A 19,534-nucleotide genomic window follows, 5' to 3' on the forward strand; every position below is an offset into this window, starting at 1 on the left:
CTACAACTATCCCCAACACACTAAAACCTACAATCAAAGCCGTACCCGAACATTCACCAACCTAGGCAGGCCTCTGGACCAATTGTATGAACAATTAAAGGCTGCCGGTAGAATTGGCATAATTCCCCCTCCAACTTACTCTCATGGCGTCCCTGCCGGATACAATCCTCAGTACACTTGCGCCTATCATTCGGGAACACCCGGCCACCCAACCACTGATTGTAGAGCACTTAAGCATAAAGTGCAAGACATGATCGAGGCAGGGGAAATAGTGATTAGAGAAGGGCCAGAACAAGGACCAAATGTGGATAAGAACCCCCTGCCAGAGTACGATAACACCATTGGGGTTATTATGGACCATACGGAATTTAAGGAGCCTGCTAAAAACTCATCAAGTGAGGCTGAAGTGTTTGGAAATGATGCAGAATTTCCCGATATCCCTGAGGGATCAATTTCCAATTGGACAGCCGAATTTCTACCCATTCAGAAGGAGTTTCGGTAAACCTACAGGGGGTTTGTCATTCATGCGAATTCATGAGGAAAAAACTTTTGCATCTGTAATTAGCTAATGAAAACATCTTTACTTTTGACTAAAATTTGCGCATGTAAATATTTTTTAAGTTTTTAGTTCATTTGCTTTCAATCAAAAGTTTTATGAAAATGCAAGTCATTCTTGTCAGGTTATTTTGTTTATTCGTTTGTTTATATTTCGGTCATATTGCTTGTTCATTTGTTTGTTGTATATTTGTTTGCTTATTATTCCAAATTCGTTAATTCTTTCAAATGACCAAAGATAAAATTATTTGACCCTTTGGATATCACTTTTCTGGAATTCAATAATGGCAATCTCTATCTCACTCACGACTTGAGAATTTTGGAACCCAAATTTCAAAGCGAGAGTGATAATGAGAAAGTATTTGATTCTTTTCAAAAAATCTTGAACAAAACGAGGAGAAATTCGAACCAAACCTAGAAGCCATAGCAATTGTTCACATTGGCACTGAGAATAAGGTCAAAAGGACATAAATCAGCATTCGTTTGGACAAAAGCAGAAAAGGAGATGATTAAGAGTTTGACCATGTGTCAAGGTGTACAGATGGTTGGAGGCAGTCTCGTTTGCAGTAGCAGAAATTCAATCTTTGCACACTCTAATGGGAGTTCAGCCAAGAATGCCGTTTGTCATGAAATGTTACAAACACGCCTGGTCTGAGCCTACGACAAGAAGTTTCATCAGCATACATTTTGAGGAAGGCGACAAAGCACTCAAGCGAACTTTGCCAATACAAGACGAAGGCAGAGACAAATTCGCCCAAAATCAAGAAAGGGCCGTTCGTTGTCCAAAAGGTATTACCTGGCGGAATACTCATTTTGGCGGAAATAGATGGTCAAACATTCCCTCAACCCATCAAATCAGATATGTGCAAGAAGATTTTCATTTTGATCATGCAAATTTTCCTTAGAAATTCATGCAAATGGCGAAATGCAAGTCAGGCCCTCTTCTTTTACATTTAAAGCATTTTATCCCTACTTGTCCCCTTTGAGCCATCAGAATTGACAAATTTTCGTTTGGCAGCCCCTGAGAATTGCCAACCCCACACTGGGGCAAATTCATTATGAAAAGAGATGATCGGAAAGAAAAGGAAAACCCTACACTGGGGCAAATTCATTATGAAAAGAGATGATCAGAAAGAAAAGAGAACCCCACACTGGGGCAAATTTAGTTTTTGAAGAAAAATGCAAAAGTGAAAAATGCAATGAAAAGCACAAAGAGAAGAATTCAATTAAACTGGGGCAAATTTCCTCAGTTTTGTTCAAAATTTGGAGATGATCTCAAAATGATGCAATCTCAGGTTATTTCACACCTCTCATCAAATTTGCTTTCAAGCCTCAACTTTTCTTGAAAACACCCCACCTGACCTCATTACAAAAGCCCAAAGTCCTGACTTTCGTCACTTGTTGTATTTCTATTGGAAAGTTTGCTAATCAACTGGCAAGTGATGTCCATAATGCCTTCGCCTAATCTTACAAGGGAAGTGCATTTTGCTGATGCCAGCAATCTTCAACTTACATTTCTGAGTCGATTATGGACGAGCTCTTCCATTGCTTACTTAGGTGAAAGCCCGAAAGGGCACCTTAAAAAAACAAAAAGACAAAAAAATCAAAAAAATCAAAAAAACAAAAAAACAAACGAAACAAAACGAAACAAAAACAAAAAGGGTGGGGGCAACCTTGGTGAAAACCCGAAAGGGCGCCAAGGCAAGTTTTTTGCAACGAGCAAGCACGAGGAGGAACAGCTGGTGACTTGGTTCATTTGGATTTCTTCTCATTTTTGTCATACTTCTGCCAATATTAAATTCCAGAACAAAGATATCCAGAGATTTGAATATGACATCTGTTGGCCAAAACTGTGTCGCTTTGTAAAAATATTCTTTTCTAAATACATTCTTATGAAATTCATCTTTCCTCATTTGCTTGTATTCATGGCATTTTGTAGGATTAAGCACAGTTGGTGGTGTTTTACATTCTTTGGCATTCCTGCATAACATAGGAAATCATTTTGCATTGATTTTTTCTTTTACCATTGGATTCGGATGAATGATAAACCCTAAGGTTTGTGCAAGAATATGGGATTCAATCATCTTTTAAAGTGAGTAAAATGCAACCAAGCTGCTACATGGATTTGGTGACATGGTAAATGCGCACTTTATTGGTCTCCGGAATCGAAAGGTTTCAAAATTACAAATTCAACCAAGGCAGATGCCGCAGCAAAAGTTGGCAAAGGCATCAAAAGACTCATGTTTACACGATTCTCAAGGCAAGCCGGATCGAATGATGGTGGCAAGTCCATTATTTCTTCTTTTCTTCCAGGAACGTTGCATTTACAAACACAAACAACCACACTTCTTTTCGCACCTGAATCGACGTCAGAAAAAGCTCTCCAGTAAGCAAAGACGAAATGATAATTTGGCAAAGGTTGGGTCATAAGGAACAACATCAGCTATCGTTCCAGCCATAAAGATCCAAATCTCCCTCTTGGTACAAAAGTTTGAACTACTCTCAGGTAAGAACTCAATTCATTGTTTAAAAATCCCGTGGGTCTATCCCAATTTTACATTTCTGTTCGGGTCTATCCCGTGGGTCTATCCCAATTTTACATTTCTGTTCGGGTCTATCCCAATTTTAAATTTTTGTTCGGGTCTATCCCGTGGGTCTATCCCAATTTTACATTTCTGTTCGGGTCTATCCCGTGGGTCTATCCCAATTTTAAATTTCTGTTCGGGTCTATCCCGTGGGTCTATCCCAATTTACATATCCCTATCCCAATTTTAAATTTCTGTTCCGGGTCTATCCCGTGGGTCTATCCCAATTTTACATTTCTGTTCGGGTCTATCCCGTGGGTCTATCCCAATTTTACATTTCTGTCCGGGTCTATCCCGTGGGTTTATCCCATTTTACATTTTCTGTTCGGGTCTATCCCGTGGGTTTATCCCATTTTACATTTCTGTCTTTTATTCGGGTGTATCCCGATTGGGTTTATCCCATTTTCATTTTCTTTAGGGTCTATCCCATATTTACATTTCTGTTCGAGTTATCCCGTGGGCTATCCAATTTTAAATTTCTGTTTCGGGTTATCGTGGGGTCTATCCCAATTTTAATTTCTGTTCGGGTCTATCCCGTGGGTCTATCCCAATTTTACATTTCTGTTCGGGTCTATCCCGTGGGTCTATCCCAATTTTACATTTCTGTCAGGGTCTATCCCGTGGGTTTATCCCATTTTACATTTTCTGTTCGGGTCTATCCCGTGGGTTTATCCCATTTTTCATTTTCTGTTCGGGTCTATCCCATTTTACATTTTCTGTTCGGGTCAAGTCCCGTTTTTAATTTTATGTTTGGGTCAGTCCCATTTTAGAATTTTTGTTCGTTGGAATCATTTTGCAGCCGAATAACACAGGTAAGTATTTGGTGTCTACTTCTTTGTCTCAAGTTTTTTCAAAACTCAGACAAAGAGGGGCAAACTGTAGACACCAAATTTTTGGTGTTTTATTATTTATTTATTTACTATTTATTTTTTATTTGTTCTATTTTTATTTGTCACAATTAGTTGTATTTACTTTTAGTTTTAGTGATTTTAGCCATTTTAGCGTAGAATTTCTCAAAGAAAAAGAAAATTGATCACAAAATATGTTTATTTCTTTTCAATTCAACCTTTTGGCATTTTATTTTATTTTTATTAAGTTATTTTGAAAAAAAGAGAAAAATGGAAAAAATGAAAAAAAAGAAATTGGAAAGTTGCATTGTGTTGTTTCTGGTTTATTTATTTTATTTAATGTTAATTAAGTTGTTTTTGTTATTATTATATATTATTATTATCAATTTTGTTTAATTAATTAGTTGTAAAAAAAAAAAAAAAAATGTCGCCGTTTGCACGCTGCATTTTTATTGCAGCGTGCAAAGGACGAAGGGATGCTGATCAAATGGCCAAGAAAAAGGGGGCTGGACGGGGATGATTGCTGACCATTAAACACAGGGTTTTGGGGTGGTTAGCTCATATAAATAGGACAGAAAACAGTAGCCGCAAGGGGAGCTAAGGGTGACGCGGGGAAATCTGGAAAAGAAGAAAAAACAGGAGGTTTCAGAGAGTGACGGCTTATTGAGGGAACGGCAAAGAGAAAGGAGAGGAAGAAGGGGCGGCTGGAAAGGGTCTGTTTGAGAGAGCAAAAGAAAGAACGAGGGTGAGCTGTGAGAAGGACTTCGGCTGAAAATCAGAGAAGGGAAAGGAAGGAGTCTCTGCCACTTCGTCTAGCAGCCCAGAATCTGCAACGATTTTCTTCATCGAACCCGAGTTGCAAATCCAAAGGTGAAACAGGTAGTCTTCAATCCTTGTTTTCGTTCATTCTTTTCATATGGAATCTGGTCTGTGTAACCAGAAATCTTAGGCTTTTACTTGCGTTTAGATGTGGAATCACTGAAACAAAGTTTGATGTTTTGATGTATTGGGAGGCAGTTCATCGTTTTTCTTGCATCCATTTCCATTTCATCAATCAAAGTTGTTTCCTTGTTGCTGTTTTCTGTGTCGGACATAGCCAGGGTTGATGGCACTTTTTTTTTATTACCATTTTTTGTTTCTAAAATCTGGAGTCAATTCTGTCTTTCCTTTTGCACTTCATTCGACAATCTGGTTTGGAAAAATTATGGGAAATGTATAATTTATGGCTGGGTTTGAGGATAGGTCGTGTAAGGTTTGTTTTGTTTCGAAAAGATGGTTGTTTTCTTGAGTTTTGTGGGCTGCATATGTCCTGAAATCCATTGTCAGATTATGAAAAGAAAATAGCGACTGAAAAATGGATTTTACCTGCTGAATGCGTTTATCGCATGATTTGTGTTGACTGGAGTCTTGCGAAAGTAGTGAGTATAATTGCATTTCCATCTGAATTCATGTTCACGTCTTTTCTTGCCTGTTTGAAGGCTGGAAATTACAGAAATTTCTGGAGTTTGCTAGCAGATTTGAGTGCAGAAAGTTTATTTCTTTCGTAACTTGCAGCAACATGGGTCAAATTTTTGTTGTTTTTTTTCCGCTGGTTTGAATTTTGGAGTTTACAATTTCATTTGGATTTTTGGCTAAGTGCATCTTGGACATGTCGGCTGTAAGTTACATTTTCTCTGTTGAGAATTGCATTTTTCTGCCATAGTAGTGAACCAAATCTGGAAAATTGCAGCAAGCTTTGATTGCCGAATGTTTCTTTGTTGCCTTGCATGAACTCCTTTATTAATTAACATAGTTTTCTTCTATGACTTTGTTTGCTTGGATTATGGTAGTTGTGCAGTTGTTAGTCAATTCAAAGCTTGGAAGATTGATTAAGAAATTTTCTAATCTATTCTTGGTTGCCGAGACTTCAAAGCTTAGGAAGCAAATTGAAAAAAAAGCTTGCTGCACTCTTTCTTCTTTTGCTGTTTTGGTCTTCATTCTATCCTTGATCAGCTCCATCTTTTTGATTCAAGCATGCAATGAAGTTGTATGTTTAGTTGATGACGGATAGGTTGAATTTTGGTATGAATAAACCTGTTTGACATGCTGAAATGAATAAGGGCTATGGCTGGAAAAATTGCAGAATGTTATTTCGGTGCTTTGCATGATCCCCTGTCCGAGCTTCTGATCTTTAAAAAGAAGGATTTCATGATGGAAAATGATATGAATGTCCAGTGATTGTGTATTAATTGCTTGAAATGCTGAAATGTGGATTGCTTAAGATGATGAATTGAAAAGAAAACAGCTTTTGAAGAGAATTTGCATTTTGTATGATTGTTTGTCTGTTGAATGCTCAACGTTGCTGCTGACCTGGTGTAGCTTCAGGTTTGATGTTTTGGTTAGAAGTTTTTTCGATGAAAATGGTGTCTAAAGATTAAGGTCCGCATGTAAAGAAAATGAGAATAGCAGCTGCATTTTGTTGTAGAAAGCCATCAGCCGAGATGTTAGTTGCAGAAACAAACTCTCACGTAGCTTGCATGATTTTTGCATGAAAATGACTTTTGCAAATTACATTCCAACCCCTCAAGTCTCTTCTTGTTCCACTAGGACCCAATCAATTAAAGAATTTCATCAAATTGGTCCTTGATAATTTTAATTTGTGCAACTTCATTGCTTGTTTGTTTTAATTAATTACTATGCTTTGTTTCAATTGCACTTAATTCATGATTTTAGGGGCTTTATGACCAAGTGAGCTTGTGTTTGCCTATTTTCCCAAATAAATTGGTACCTTGACCTTTTTATTATTTTGGAGGGTAAATTAGTAACTTCACCTCATTAGGGCGTCAATCCAAGGGAGGTACACTCTATCCCTCATTTGCACTTCATTTGACCCTACGTGCTCCTATGTGTTATGTGAATATACATGTCTACTTCGCTTTCCTTGCCCTTCTTTAATTCCTTGCATCTATTTCATTTACTTTTGATTTATTTAAGTTATTCATTATGGGGTATGTGTACACCTCTTGGCTTGTAATAGATAGGGCTTGGCGAGCTTTCTTGTCCATTTTCCCTTTCCCCCCTTTGTTTAAGGTATTCATTATGGGTATGTGTACACCTCTTGGCTTGTAATAGATAGGGCTTGGAGGAGCATTCAATGAAGACCTATCGAAGACGTGTGCCTAGCTAGCAAATGTAATAGTTAGGACTTTAATTGCCTTATGTGTCTTGCATGCTTAGTTGCTACGTGTTAATTTGCTTTATTAGGGCCTTGCATCTAGTCGAGCATGCTAAATGCTATGTGCTATGTGTTTACGAGTGTTTGGCATGTCTACTCGCTTTCCATAACCATGAATGAATGTGATGGATGAATGTACGTTTCCGCTAGTCCAACGCTAGTCGGAATTCATAGATGGGCTAGTCCAACGCTAGACCCTTAGGATTTCCCTTTCGATAGTGCATATTTGCATGTTCACTACATGTCATGCATTTTTCTTAGTTTTATCATTTGGCATGCTCCTCGAACCCCTTTTCCCCTCATTTTAGGATTTTTGCATCTCATACTAGTTATAGGGTTCATTTGCTTGAAAGTCCCCTTAAATATGGGATATAGACGAGTGTGGCTTTTTCTAAGCCTTAGCACGCTTGTATCCTCTCTAAAAAGGGTAAATTGAGTCACGACTTAGGTCTCCCCGTACCCAATATGCATGAATTCCCTAGGCTCATGCATTCTCAATCCACTTTATCATCACACTTTCACTTTTGTCTCATTTGCACACATGCACCTTTTTATCACTTTCACTTGCACACGAACACTTTTTTTATCTTCACTTGCACACGAACACTTTATCTTCACTTACACACGAACACTTTTATCTTCACTCGCACACGAGTACTTTCATCTTCATTTGCACACCGACACTTTCGCACTTTTCTTTAAATTGCATACATGCATTTTTGCCCACTTGCACTTAGAGTATATATATGCATTCAAAGACATTTGCACATTTTCACTTATATCGTTTTTACCAATCTTCCCACTTCACAAACTCACATTTTCACATAGCATGCATTCCACTCATTTTTTACGTCATTTAGGTTTACGTGTGACCTCTCCAAAGGATCATTGTTGGGCTTCACAATTAATGTGATTGGCACCACTCAACCTTTGAAGAGAAATTTCCCCATGTCCCCCTAGGTCTAGGCTTTTGCATTCATATAGACTTATCCAACACGCTATACATACTTTGGGTAGAAAAATTAGGAAAGGTGGGGCTAAATCACGCAACTAGCCTTGGCTAGGTCGAAGGGGTGCCTTGGATTTTATCCTTGCCTTCCCCTTCGTCAAATGTGACTCCCGAACCTTTTTCGTTGGTTTACGTGGACTAGGAGTCGTTCAAAAGGGTTTCTTTCTATCTTTCCTTTAGAAAATTTCTTTTGGGTGACTTGGTACACCCTAACTCTATACCAAGTGGCGACTCCATTTTTCATTAAAAACCCCCTTTTGAACTTTGTTTGGCCAAATCGTCGCATTCTCAAGTCCCATGGCCTTTTTACTTTTCATTTCGCACACGCTCACATTCCACTACTCACACACCCACAACACATTCACTCATTCAAAAAGTGGGGCGCGACAATACCTTTTAAGCAATCCAAACAACTAGAGCGATTTGGATGAATTTCAAATCCTTCATCAAATCCTTGAATCCAAACAAAACCTACAATTTTATGGAAGTCATTATAAAGATGCTTCATAGCAAACTTAAAGTTTCTAAAAAGAGAAAAACATGAAGAAATATGTAAAATGCTGAAAGTTCTACCTAAGTAAAGTTAGTGAGTTTTTTGCTAAAATAACACTCTTTCTAAAAAATATTTTCAATATGATTCACTTTCAAATTTTATTCCCATAATGATGTTATTATTGCCACCTTATTATCCTGATTGCCACGTAGGATAACAAGAAAGGAAAGTTTTGATCTAGTTTATAGTTTCCAACATGAGTTAAAATTTTTAATTTTTTTTAATCATAGAGACACAATAAGATTGCATAACCTTGATAATTTTCTTATAATTATTTAAAACAAATTCTACCATTATTGACCTTACTATGATTGGTCTCTACATTTTTCTTGAAATGAATCAAACCTATTGCATATATTGTTTTCAAAAATTAAATTTCAAAATTTCAAAAATTGCAACAAAAATTGTAAGTAATAACAAGAAAAAGTTACAAAAACTTCAAGGTTATCATATTTGTTTATATTATCCTTCTTACTCTTTGAAAAATAAACTTTTACAAGATGTAATAAAACTGAAATTTTCAAGTTTTCAATTGCAAACTAAAAACTGCTAGATTATTTTCTCCTAGACTTTTTATCAAACACACGGTGTGAGAAATCATTTGTTAGAGAATTAATATTCAAAAAATTTTTGAATGCCATAGCAATGTTCCAAAAATTGCACAATAAAAAAGATAAGAGAATAATCTTTGTTTACCTTGATATTATCAAGGATGATAATGAATTTTTATATATTGTTAATATAAATATTGACTTTTCAAAATTACGTTTGACAAGGAAAAGGCAATGAAAGGAAAAAAACACAGGAGAGAGAGAATCAGGAAAAATATTAGATGGAAAAAAGAAATAGAGAGTGTCTCTATCTCTGTCCTGACACATGTGCAACGTATGTGGCAAAAAAAAATTATAAAGGTAACAAATTTTAAAATTAGGTTACTTTGGATATATGTTTTAGAAGGAGAGTTACTTTGGCAATAAACTCTAAAGTTAGATATGACAATATTATTTGAGTAGACAAATCAATTTGAAGCATAAGAAAAAAAAATTCTCCTCAGTGGAGTTAAATGCATTAGTGATTATTCTTTTTCATTTGATGAGCTGCATAATTATGATACTGATCGTACTCATCAAAACTTTTAGATAAAGCGTTGGGAACACATACATACATGTCCTACTCATCAAAAACTTTAAGCTAATTCTCTGGGAATGCACATATATACAGTCACAGTATATCTGACATGTATTTAAGGTGCTGACTTGAAGGTAAAAAAAAAAGACTCAAATTTGATGTAATTTTGTAAGAGATTGGATTGCCAATAAGGACGCAAAAGAGTCAAAGTCTAATTTAGTTTTAGATCATGCACACACAAAACTGAGACTCGATTAAGGTTAATGAGCTGTCAACCTCAAATGTAAAGCTCAAGTTTTGAGTTAGTCAAGCTATGCAAGCTTAGCTCATTCTCAAGCTTTGACACGAGAGCTTGCAAATACATCCATTGAGATTAATTTAAGACAAATAAAGTTGTGCAACACTCGAATCAAACAAGACTTAGTAAGGACTCACTTGAGCTTTGGTTATCAAATCAAACATAGAAAACAACAAAGTGTTTATTGAAGTTTCAAGCTTGCCTTGATTAATATGAAACATGAAACTTACAAATTACTCCCAACTTAATTACTCCCAACTTAATTTCGATTAAGACTCTTATGAATTCAGCTCAAGAGCTAAACAAGCTATTTTGAACTGGTAAAAATAAACAGCAAACTGAAATGCTAGAGCTCTGACTTGATTTGGCCTGTTTAGACCCCTATTCAAAACTCTCTGCATTTCCCACCACCAATAGGAAATAGGATAAAAGCAGCTTGGAAGTGAGCATTGGCAGACAAACTTTCATAATCTGGTTCAATGACGCTGCTTTCCTGTTGCTGCTTCCCAAGATCCCAGGATGCGGTTGACTATTTCCTCCACACCTACACCATGCTTGACCTGCATGTGCATGTGTCAACAATGTTAGCGGATAATTATCAAATTTGTCAACTAGTTAGAGATAAAAATGCTGTTTATGATGAAAATTTCCTGCAGATAATATGCTAGAGATTTGAAGTATGGTTGCTTAGAAAAATCATAGATGAACGACATTCTCTAACGTGCCATAGGATACAGTAATAAGATACGTAGCTAACATACATCCCCACTAGTTGCATAGGGCAATCTGACATACAAACCATTGAACATGGCGTAAGCTTATACAAGATAACCAGACTAGCTTTGAAACAAAGACTGCACTGGACCTTAGTGCTATAAGTACGTTAAGTTGTTTACACACCAATTCAACATAAATTTAATGAACCCAAATGATTTCCAACTCCAGTGCATGTTGTGTAGTAAAAGAACTCCTCCTTAAATTATACAGTGTCAAACAAATGAAAAGCTCACAGATGCAATGTAGGCAAGCTGCATTATTGCAAGTAAAAGTATCACTCATTTCATTGATTCCAATAAGATTCTGTTGGTCAACCAAAAGTAAGAAGTTTCAGATAGGTGAAAGTGAAGATGAGGATCAACCAAGACACAGTGAAGGGCAAGACACAGACCAAGGAGTGCTTGCACAAGGATAAAGGTGGCATTCCAAATTTGACAGACAAATGTCAAGGATAATTACCAGAGCCATCGATAATCCAGAAGGAAAAATTAGAATACCAAAACACACAGATATGGCAAATTGTCAAACATTGCCAAATACTTTTACAAGCAACAGTCTCGATGAAAGAGGGAAAACATGGACAAGCTATTCTGGAAAAGAATAAAGCTATACTTAAAACGGGGAAAAAAAAACTAGTGACATCAACACGACACTAAATAAATTTTCTAGTTTACCCCTAATTAATTTCTCCTCTTGCTTGCAATGTGCTGTGTGAATTCCCCAAATCCATGGCTGCCTTGTCCCTCTCTCCAGTCTCCTCCTGCCCTTGTTTTTAATTTCTCCTCGTAATCTTCTTTCTCCTCACTTTTTCTTTGCTTCCTGCCTATTTACACAACCCAATCTAAGTTATTTTCCCTCTTGGCATGCTCCACTTCCTAATCTCTTCCCTTACCAACTAGTGGACTTGTGATAGTGTTTTGTGAAGCTCTGTGTTGTTGATGGTGGTGGTTGTGGCAGAGATGGTGGAGTGATGGCGGTGGTGATGGTATCCCTGAGTTGCATAGTTAATGAAGTTGGTAGAAGTGAAGTGATAATGGTGGTAGTTGTAGTGGGATGGGGGTGTTAGCGGTGAGTAATGATAGTGTTGGCACTAGTTGTTGATCATTGTGTCTAGTGTGGTGATTGATGGGTAGAAAGAAAATCAAACAATAGGGATATGGACATAAAAATAGAACCATGTAAGTGGCTTATGCATGTCTTCTATAAAAGTCACTCAGTGTAGGTGTACTGTTTAGAGAATTCTATCAAGGACTGTAGAGAAGCCCTATACACTAAGCTATGCAAATAACGACTAAGAGAACAACAGCTCTCAAAGCTTTCCAGTTCATTTAGTGAACCAACACAGTTGATTCATGTTAAGAATACAGGTACGGCCAACAAATCTGAATTTGACTCAGGGTTCCACCAATAATGCATTGACAAGTTGAGTGTAATTGTCCTGTTGCAGGTTGCAGATGCATATAATTTACTAAATTAGATATGTAAGCAGTGGTTTCCGGGGCATTTAACTACTACTCATGACCACAAATCTTATTAATCATTATTGTTGGGAGTTTCAGTAAATATACAAGTACCATTTTAAGGAGTCAGAGCTAAGGATTTCCTATTTTTAGAGTTTAAGGAAATATAGCAGCCCAGGGCATTGATATTTCACTCCGCTAGTTGTTACTGCACAACCCTCCACAGATTTTTTGGCCCTCTATCCAAGGGAGCTTAATGTCCCTCGTTTATCCCGTGACTTGCCTCACTTTCCAATTTTTCAGAAGTATGCTTTTAGAATTAATAAATAAATCTCTGGGACTCTTTAATGCAATCAATTAATAGTTTCAACTCCTGCTTTTTTATTACAGTATACCTCCAAATTGTGCTTCCACGCAGATTAAACTTTTTTTCCTCCAAACTTAACTGTTGTTCGATAACTAAATCAGGCATTAAAGATGCAACAAAAAACAATTTATGCAAATGGGCATACATCTCATCATATCCCACAATACCAATGGTGCAAGAAGATCCAGCAAATATAAGATGGTGATTCATCAACATGTTTCCTTAAACCAAAGAGAATATGGAGAAGATCAAATTCCTTAGAATGTGACTTCCCAGAACAGTTTTAGCACAAAAGAGATCAATCAACAATAGATAAACAGACTGGCCCCATACAATAAACCAACAAGATTTGACATGAAGATTTATCGGGTTTGAAGGTCTTTGCCTACTTTTCATCACAGCAACAAAATTTTACGAAAATAAAGTAAATTCCAGCCCTATCGAGATCATTCCTCTCAAATTAAAAACGTTGGTCTTACGTGCAGCAAAATAAGCATTTTCTCCACAAGCAAAAACACTTTTTTCATTTTTCTTGTTCGTTGAATCCATAAATGTGTTTCAACACATTATTGCTTGTCAAACCATATATTCCAGTAAAGAATGAACGAACTGATAAATAGAGGAATCAAAGTCCTAATGAATATCTATTGGTGAGCAAGAAGTGCAACAGGGTAGTTTTGAAATAAAAAACAGAGGCAAATCAAGGGGACAAGGAGGAGTGGAATTATGGTGCAAAGGAAGACAAAAAGGGTCAAGACGAGTTCCACTAAAAAATAGTCGAATGCCAAAGTTGGCTCCTGAGGGTTTATACTTTTTATAGACATATTTGAAACTTCCAGAGGAATCCTTTGGTGAACTTCACATTTCACAGTTTTTACTTTTCACAATAAAAATGCAACCATTGACTTCAGGATCATGCTTTCAACTTCAGAAACTAATAATGGTCATCAAACTCCATATGAATCTTAGTTAGGAAAACAACTTCTGGGCAAAATAATAACCCTGAGGTCCACGTTAATAAGCAATCTTGTTTCAGATTACAATAATTCCCCATTGTTAGATGTCATTTATGATACATTTAACCCCCTCTGCTATTTAAATCAAACAATAACCCCGTGAAAAGTACTGAAAATCATTGAAAGACGTTTGTGCTTAGATATGTGTACAGAAAGAGTAAATAGAGGACTTAAATAATGGAAAACCACAGTTGAGAACATACATAATGTCAGCAAGGAAAAATCAGTGACAACTTAATGAAATGAACATTGAGGGAAGAACTAAAGTTGACATGACAGACTTACATCCAGCCCCCTGAAGGGTGTATACTAGTAAGAATTCTTTATAACACTTGTCAAAGATAAAATTTTTAGCTCTCTAAAATGTCATTACTATCCGTTTTAAAAATTAGGTACAGATTTACATGAATGTCAAAAAAACTCTAGTCTTAAACCATCTAGGTACAGAGAAGATGCAAATGAAATATCGACCGAGCATAATGTATGGATTAATATGCGACTGTCTATTTAAGATTTTGAATTTCTTATTGGTTATACTACTTACAAGAAAAAACAAGTTCAGCAGAGAGAATATCAATCTTATAACATTGCTTCCTCCTAGTATTGCAGAAACAAGAAAAAACAGAAAGCTTTTGTACCAAAAGGTCAGATACAGCACAAATATTTCTGCCTTGTGATTACAATTTTTTATTAAAGGAGAGTTACTAGACAGTAGGATGCACAAAGCATGCGACTGAAAGTATCGCAAACAAACCTGAGCAAAGACAAATGGCCCACCATCCCGCATCTGCAGCGCGTCACGTTCCATGACAGATAAATCAGCTCCAACTGCTGATGCAAGGTCAGTTTTGTTTATTACCTAATACCAGTGATAACAAAGTAAAAAGAATTTAAGGACTCTGTACAAGGAGTGACATACAAAATTACAACAACGTCAGCAAGAGAAAGCTGCTAATATAGCAACCTCAATTACGTACAAGAAGGTCGGCCTGTGTAATGCCTGGACCTCCTTTTCGAGGTATTTTATCACCACCAGATACATCAATAATATAAATAATATAGTCAGCCAGTTCTCTGCTGAAGTTGGCAGCCAGATTGTCTGCACCATAAAGATAAAAGAAAATTGGCAAAGCATGATTAATGCCGCTTCAAAAAAAAAATTAAAGCTGACAGTTTAAGATTACTGGATTCTATGGCAAGATGCTCTATATTTGACTTGTTGATAGAACTGTTATCTGTTGGTTACGCAACAGAGAAATAGCCAACCAATGGTTTACTAAACTCAGCAAAAATTGAATTAGAAAATTTCTTCCTACAGACTTTCTGGTCATTATGTTTCAAGTGACTTCCCAGATTATATGACATATATAAAATTAAAAACCTCTATCATAGATATTTGGCATACCAATTACCTCCACCAGATTCACAAAGAAGAATGTCTGCTTTGAACAAGTTAGAAAGCTCCTCAAGAGGACCAAGATTAATGCTGATATCTTCCCGAATTGCAGCATGCGGGCAGCCTCCTGTTTCTACCGCACGAATCCTATCTTCAGGAAGTGCTCCATGCTTTATCAGAAACTCCCCATCCTCTTTCGTGAATATGTCATTAGTAACCTAAAAGTGTCATAGCCATATTTCATTTTTTTCCCAGTGCAGTTCAAGAAAGTGAGGATGAGAGAAGATCATTTGCATTAATTTTCACATGCAGTTGAAAGGGTGCCACATTGCATCAAAGCAAAACAGGAAGCAGAAACTCTAATTGCCCAAGCAATAGGAGGGAGAAAAAAGCAAACTCGAGAAATAGCCTAAACAAATTGGTCATAAGCATCCTCACAAAAATAGAACCTGACAAAGGTTTTCAGCTTTTTGGAAACACCAAATCTGAGTCAAATACATAATATGAATCTTCTATAGTTTATTCTATGGAAGGTAGTTTCTGGCAAAGTAAATAGGATGGTTCATAAGGACACTTTACAGCACTAACAATATAACAGGAAATACATGCTAAGTTGCCATTTTAACTTTTTTGACTTCTAAATAGAAGAGGTTGAATAACATTAGGCTGTTCTTCACTGGATTTACTCTTCTTCAGGACAAATATGGTTGTTACTGCTAAAGTTTTTCACAGTAAAAAATACAAAAGTAACCTTGACATTATCATAGTTGAAAAAATAAATGAACTAATCAAATAACAAGCAGGGAAAAGTAGTTGCTCGTGCACCTTGAGTTTTAGTAACTGACTGCAGTATGTCAAGTCAAATATATACCATATGCAAGTTGCAAAATCATTAACATGTATAAGCTTCAATGCTCAAACATAAATAGATTTGTAAGATTGAAACATTTTGCACAAAATTTGTCAGCTATCCACCATTCTAAGATTAGGTTTTTCCAGAATTTCTGTGCAGGACTAGAAATGAAACCCATAACGCTTTATTTGCATGTCTCTGGATGTCTCACACTTGAAGACTTAATCCACATAAATTTTCCATCGTCCAACTGAAACAATTGGAAAAACCCGTAAACAAAAACTCAACACTTTTAAGGTTCGTAATTAAGACAAGATAATAGCAACATAGAACCAAGATGTTTTAATGCATACAGCCTTGTCAACATGTTATTTGTATATTTTCCAACAGTTCATGAATATCTTTGCCTAATTATTGCAAGACAAAACCAATAAATCTTCATTGCTGTTAATAAAAACAAGTGTGTTCTCTGAAAAAATTTACATTATCCGTGCTATGATATTGAAGCAGAAGTTTCAAAAAGTTTTCCCGTACAGGAAGAATTATAATACTTGTGATATTCACAACAAACAAGGAAAAAAGTCATCAAAATGCTCCAAGGAAAGCTGAGGGGATCTTTATCATTCTTTATCATTTACATGTTAGTAAACTAAAATCCCAAAATTTGAATTGTTACTTACAGCAGCAAGACTGTACTTATCCCTCAAGAACTTACAGAGGGCCAGCATTAAAGCTGTTTTCCTGAAAGAGTAAGCAAAAATTCATCAAGACTGAAACTAAATCCAAAGAGCATAACAAGACATCACGGTCAAACTAACACAATACTCTCTATTTAGTACAGGCAAAAAACTGCAAGAAATAGAAATAGTCACTTCAGATATCGGAACCATCACTTGTTTCCTTTTCTTTGGATGATTGCACTGAAGGTTGGGGGATTCCAAGGTTCACATCCATCATGGACTCATAAGATGTCACAAAGCATGGAGAATACGAAAAAAGAAGATTGTATATACAAGAAAGTTCATCAATCCACAGCTTGAAAAGGATAGTCCAGCAACCACACGCAACTATGCAAATGTGATTAAGATACTTTTGCATTACTATCAGAGACGCAGAACAAGGAAGAACTTGAACACCAAATATTTGTATGCCCATCTACTAGAGCTCCATACACTCACGTAGACAGTTCATATGCAATCCATAACTGGTTAGATCCCTTTAGTTCTGTGGAACTGTTTGAGGACATGGACAATAAATACTCCCTCTTTAATCTCTTAATAATCATAAAAAAATAACTAAAAATGTGACAGCATAACTCCTATAAGATATCCAGAAGAAATGGTGCTCCATAATTTTACCATCTGGCTGGCTTCTTAATCTACCAAATACCTTAATCTTTCCAAGCCATTTATCTTTGTAAACTGAATCAACAACAATATTTTTTAAATATCTTCTAAGTCCAATACTTCCCATATATCCCTACTATAAAAACATATATGAAGTTAATTAATCTGTTGAATATGCTGTTAACTCTAAACAAGTAGTAATGAAAAACACATAGTTGAATTGAACAAAAGAATCTCATAACACCCAAAAGAGAGCAGAGAGCGAAAGAATTGACCTCTAAGAGACACAACGAAGAAGTACCAATAGCTTGATAAAGAAGTGGAAATAAACTTGATGGAAAGTTAGAGGGTTCTCACCCAGTACCAACAGGGCCACCAATACCAACAGTGAAGGCTCTCTCATTGAAATCCCTGTTAGAAAGTGGGCGTGCCCTTCGCCTAAAGTAGCCAGGCGAGTAAATGGGTTCGTGGGAATGAGGTGCCAATCCGTCATGGCTATGGTACTTCCTCCCATCTGGGCCTATCCAAGATGTTGCTTCCGAATCCCTGTTGCATGTGTCAATCAAATTTTAGAAAGCAAAGAAATATTTAGACGAACTTTGAATTGAATATTGAGTTAAGTGAAAAAAATAGAAAGAAATTACTCATGGGGAGGGTTATGGTGGTGATGGTCATGGTGGTGGTGGTCATGTACCTCATGGAAATTGTGGTCTTGAGAAGCCATTTTGAACGTGGAAGACTGGAAGTGTCTTCGGAAGGTTCAAATTGAAGTCCGGGAGACAGCAAATAGAGAGGACTGCTGTGACTGACAGACCGACTCGGTGGTTGAACAAGTCAACCCGGTGCCTTGGACACGGACCGGGCTGGTTTACTAGTCTGACCAGTTGCAACCGGGGAAAAATGGCTATTGAACTTGCAGACCAAAACTAGCAGGAAATCTAAAGAAACCCAAGGCCCTGTTTGTTTGATCACAAAGTCTGTGCAAGAAAGTGCATCGTGAGAAAAGTGGAGTGAAACAAGATAAAGAAAAATGAAATTAAGAGTATCCTGCCCATGTTTGGTTGCAGAAAAATTTAAATTGTTGTGTTTGATTAATAGAAAAGTTGCAGAATAATAGGTTAGGATTTTTAGCGTGTGTATGTATATATATATAAATCAAAAGTAAATATTGATTTCATCAAAATAAATGGAAACTAACAACATGAACTTTTATACTATTACATCTAAGCATTTTATTCAGCGTCATACAATGAAAATAAAGAAAACATAAAAATGCATTGTCATCGACAAACTAGAAATTCTTATTAACTATATATATATATATAAAAACTAGAAATTCTTATTAACTACTATTCTAACGAGACTCAAGTTTGCACAGGACATTTTAAAAAATCTTCAATATAGTCATCATCATCAACCCACTCGAGCCGCCAATGTTACAATGCTTTTTAAATATATAATTTTCTTATCAGGTGAGCAAGTCAAAAATGCCACAAGACTCTCAAAAATTGTAAATACAATTTTCTTTCAAACCTTCAACTGCTTTTATATTCTTAAGCAAAGTAGATGGATTGATAAATGTTAGTTCATTTTTTCTATCGATTGTTTCTACCATTTGCTTAACACTTGATGCAATACCCTCATGGTCTGAATATAAGTTTTGGCATTTTTCATACGACGAGTTTCATCCTTATCAGTTGTGTTTGAGGATGAAGCTCTTTGATCCTTATCACTTATTCTTACAGTTGTTTATAAAATCATATAAATAAAAAATTTAAACTATAACTTACCAAAATTTTTTATCGATATGAAGATGAAGAGAAGAAAAAGAAAGATATTTTTTTGAAAGGAGAAAAGAAGAAGGATTTTATTATGATGGTGTTTCCATGCCTTTTAATTAGTGTTATATATAGATGATTGAAATGGATAAGAAGATTTAAGGAGAGATTTTATTAACAGTTTTAAGTATAAAATTTGTTGAACATTTAACAAACAAAAAAGAGAGATATGATAGGATACAATATTCAACGGTATTATCATAATTCAAAAAATATTGTTATCCAAAACTATTTATCCCTTAAAATTTTCCCATTGTAATTCAAAAAAGATTTTCCTAATTCAAAAAAATA

General features: G+C 36.0%; 1 protein-coding gene across 3 annotated transcripts; it reads right to left on the reverse strand.

The window, feature by feature from the left end:
• Positions 1 to 10,301: 10,301 nt before the first annotated feature.
• On the reverse strand, positions 10,302 to 18,187 carry LOC113748586 (urease accessory protein G-like). 3 transcript variants are annotated; one of them, XM_027292057.1, is made up of 7 exons: positions 18,050 to 18,187; positions 17,763 to 17,951; positions 16,740 to 16,800; positions 15,223 to 15,424; positions 14,788 to 14,909; positions 14,565 to 14,638; positions 10,302 to 10,750 (listed from the first exon to the last, which is right to left on the reverse strand). In XM_027292057.1, exons 1-7 carry the CDS (start codon positions 18,127 to 18,129, stop codon positions 10,735 to 10,737), a joined length of 744 nt encoding a protein of 247 aa, XP_027147858.1. In that variant the 5' UTR covers positions 18,130 to 18,187; the 3' UTR covers positions 10,302 to 10,734. The 3 variants fall into 3 exon arrangements, with proteins under 3 accessions (XP_027147858.1, XP_027147857.1, XP_027147856.1); XM_027292056.1 differs by having other exon boundaries at positions 14,565 to 14,641; XM_027292055.1 differs by having other exon boundaries at positions 14,565 to 14,669; positions 18,050 to 18,182.
• Positions 18,188 to 19,534: the final 1,347 nt, after the last annotated feature.

The sequence above is a fragment of the Coffea eugenioides genome, chromosome 10 (assembly GCF_003713205.1).
Source record: "Coffea eugenioides isolate CCC68of chromosome 10, Ceug_1.0, whole genome shotgun sequence".
In the NCBI taxonomy this organism is placed as follows: domain Eukaryota; kingdom Viridiplantae; phylum Streptophyta; class Magnoliopsida; order Gentianales; family Rubiaceae; genus Coffea; species Coffea eugenioides.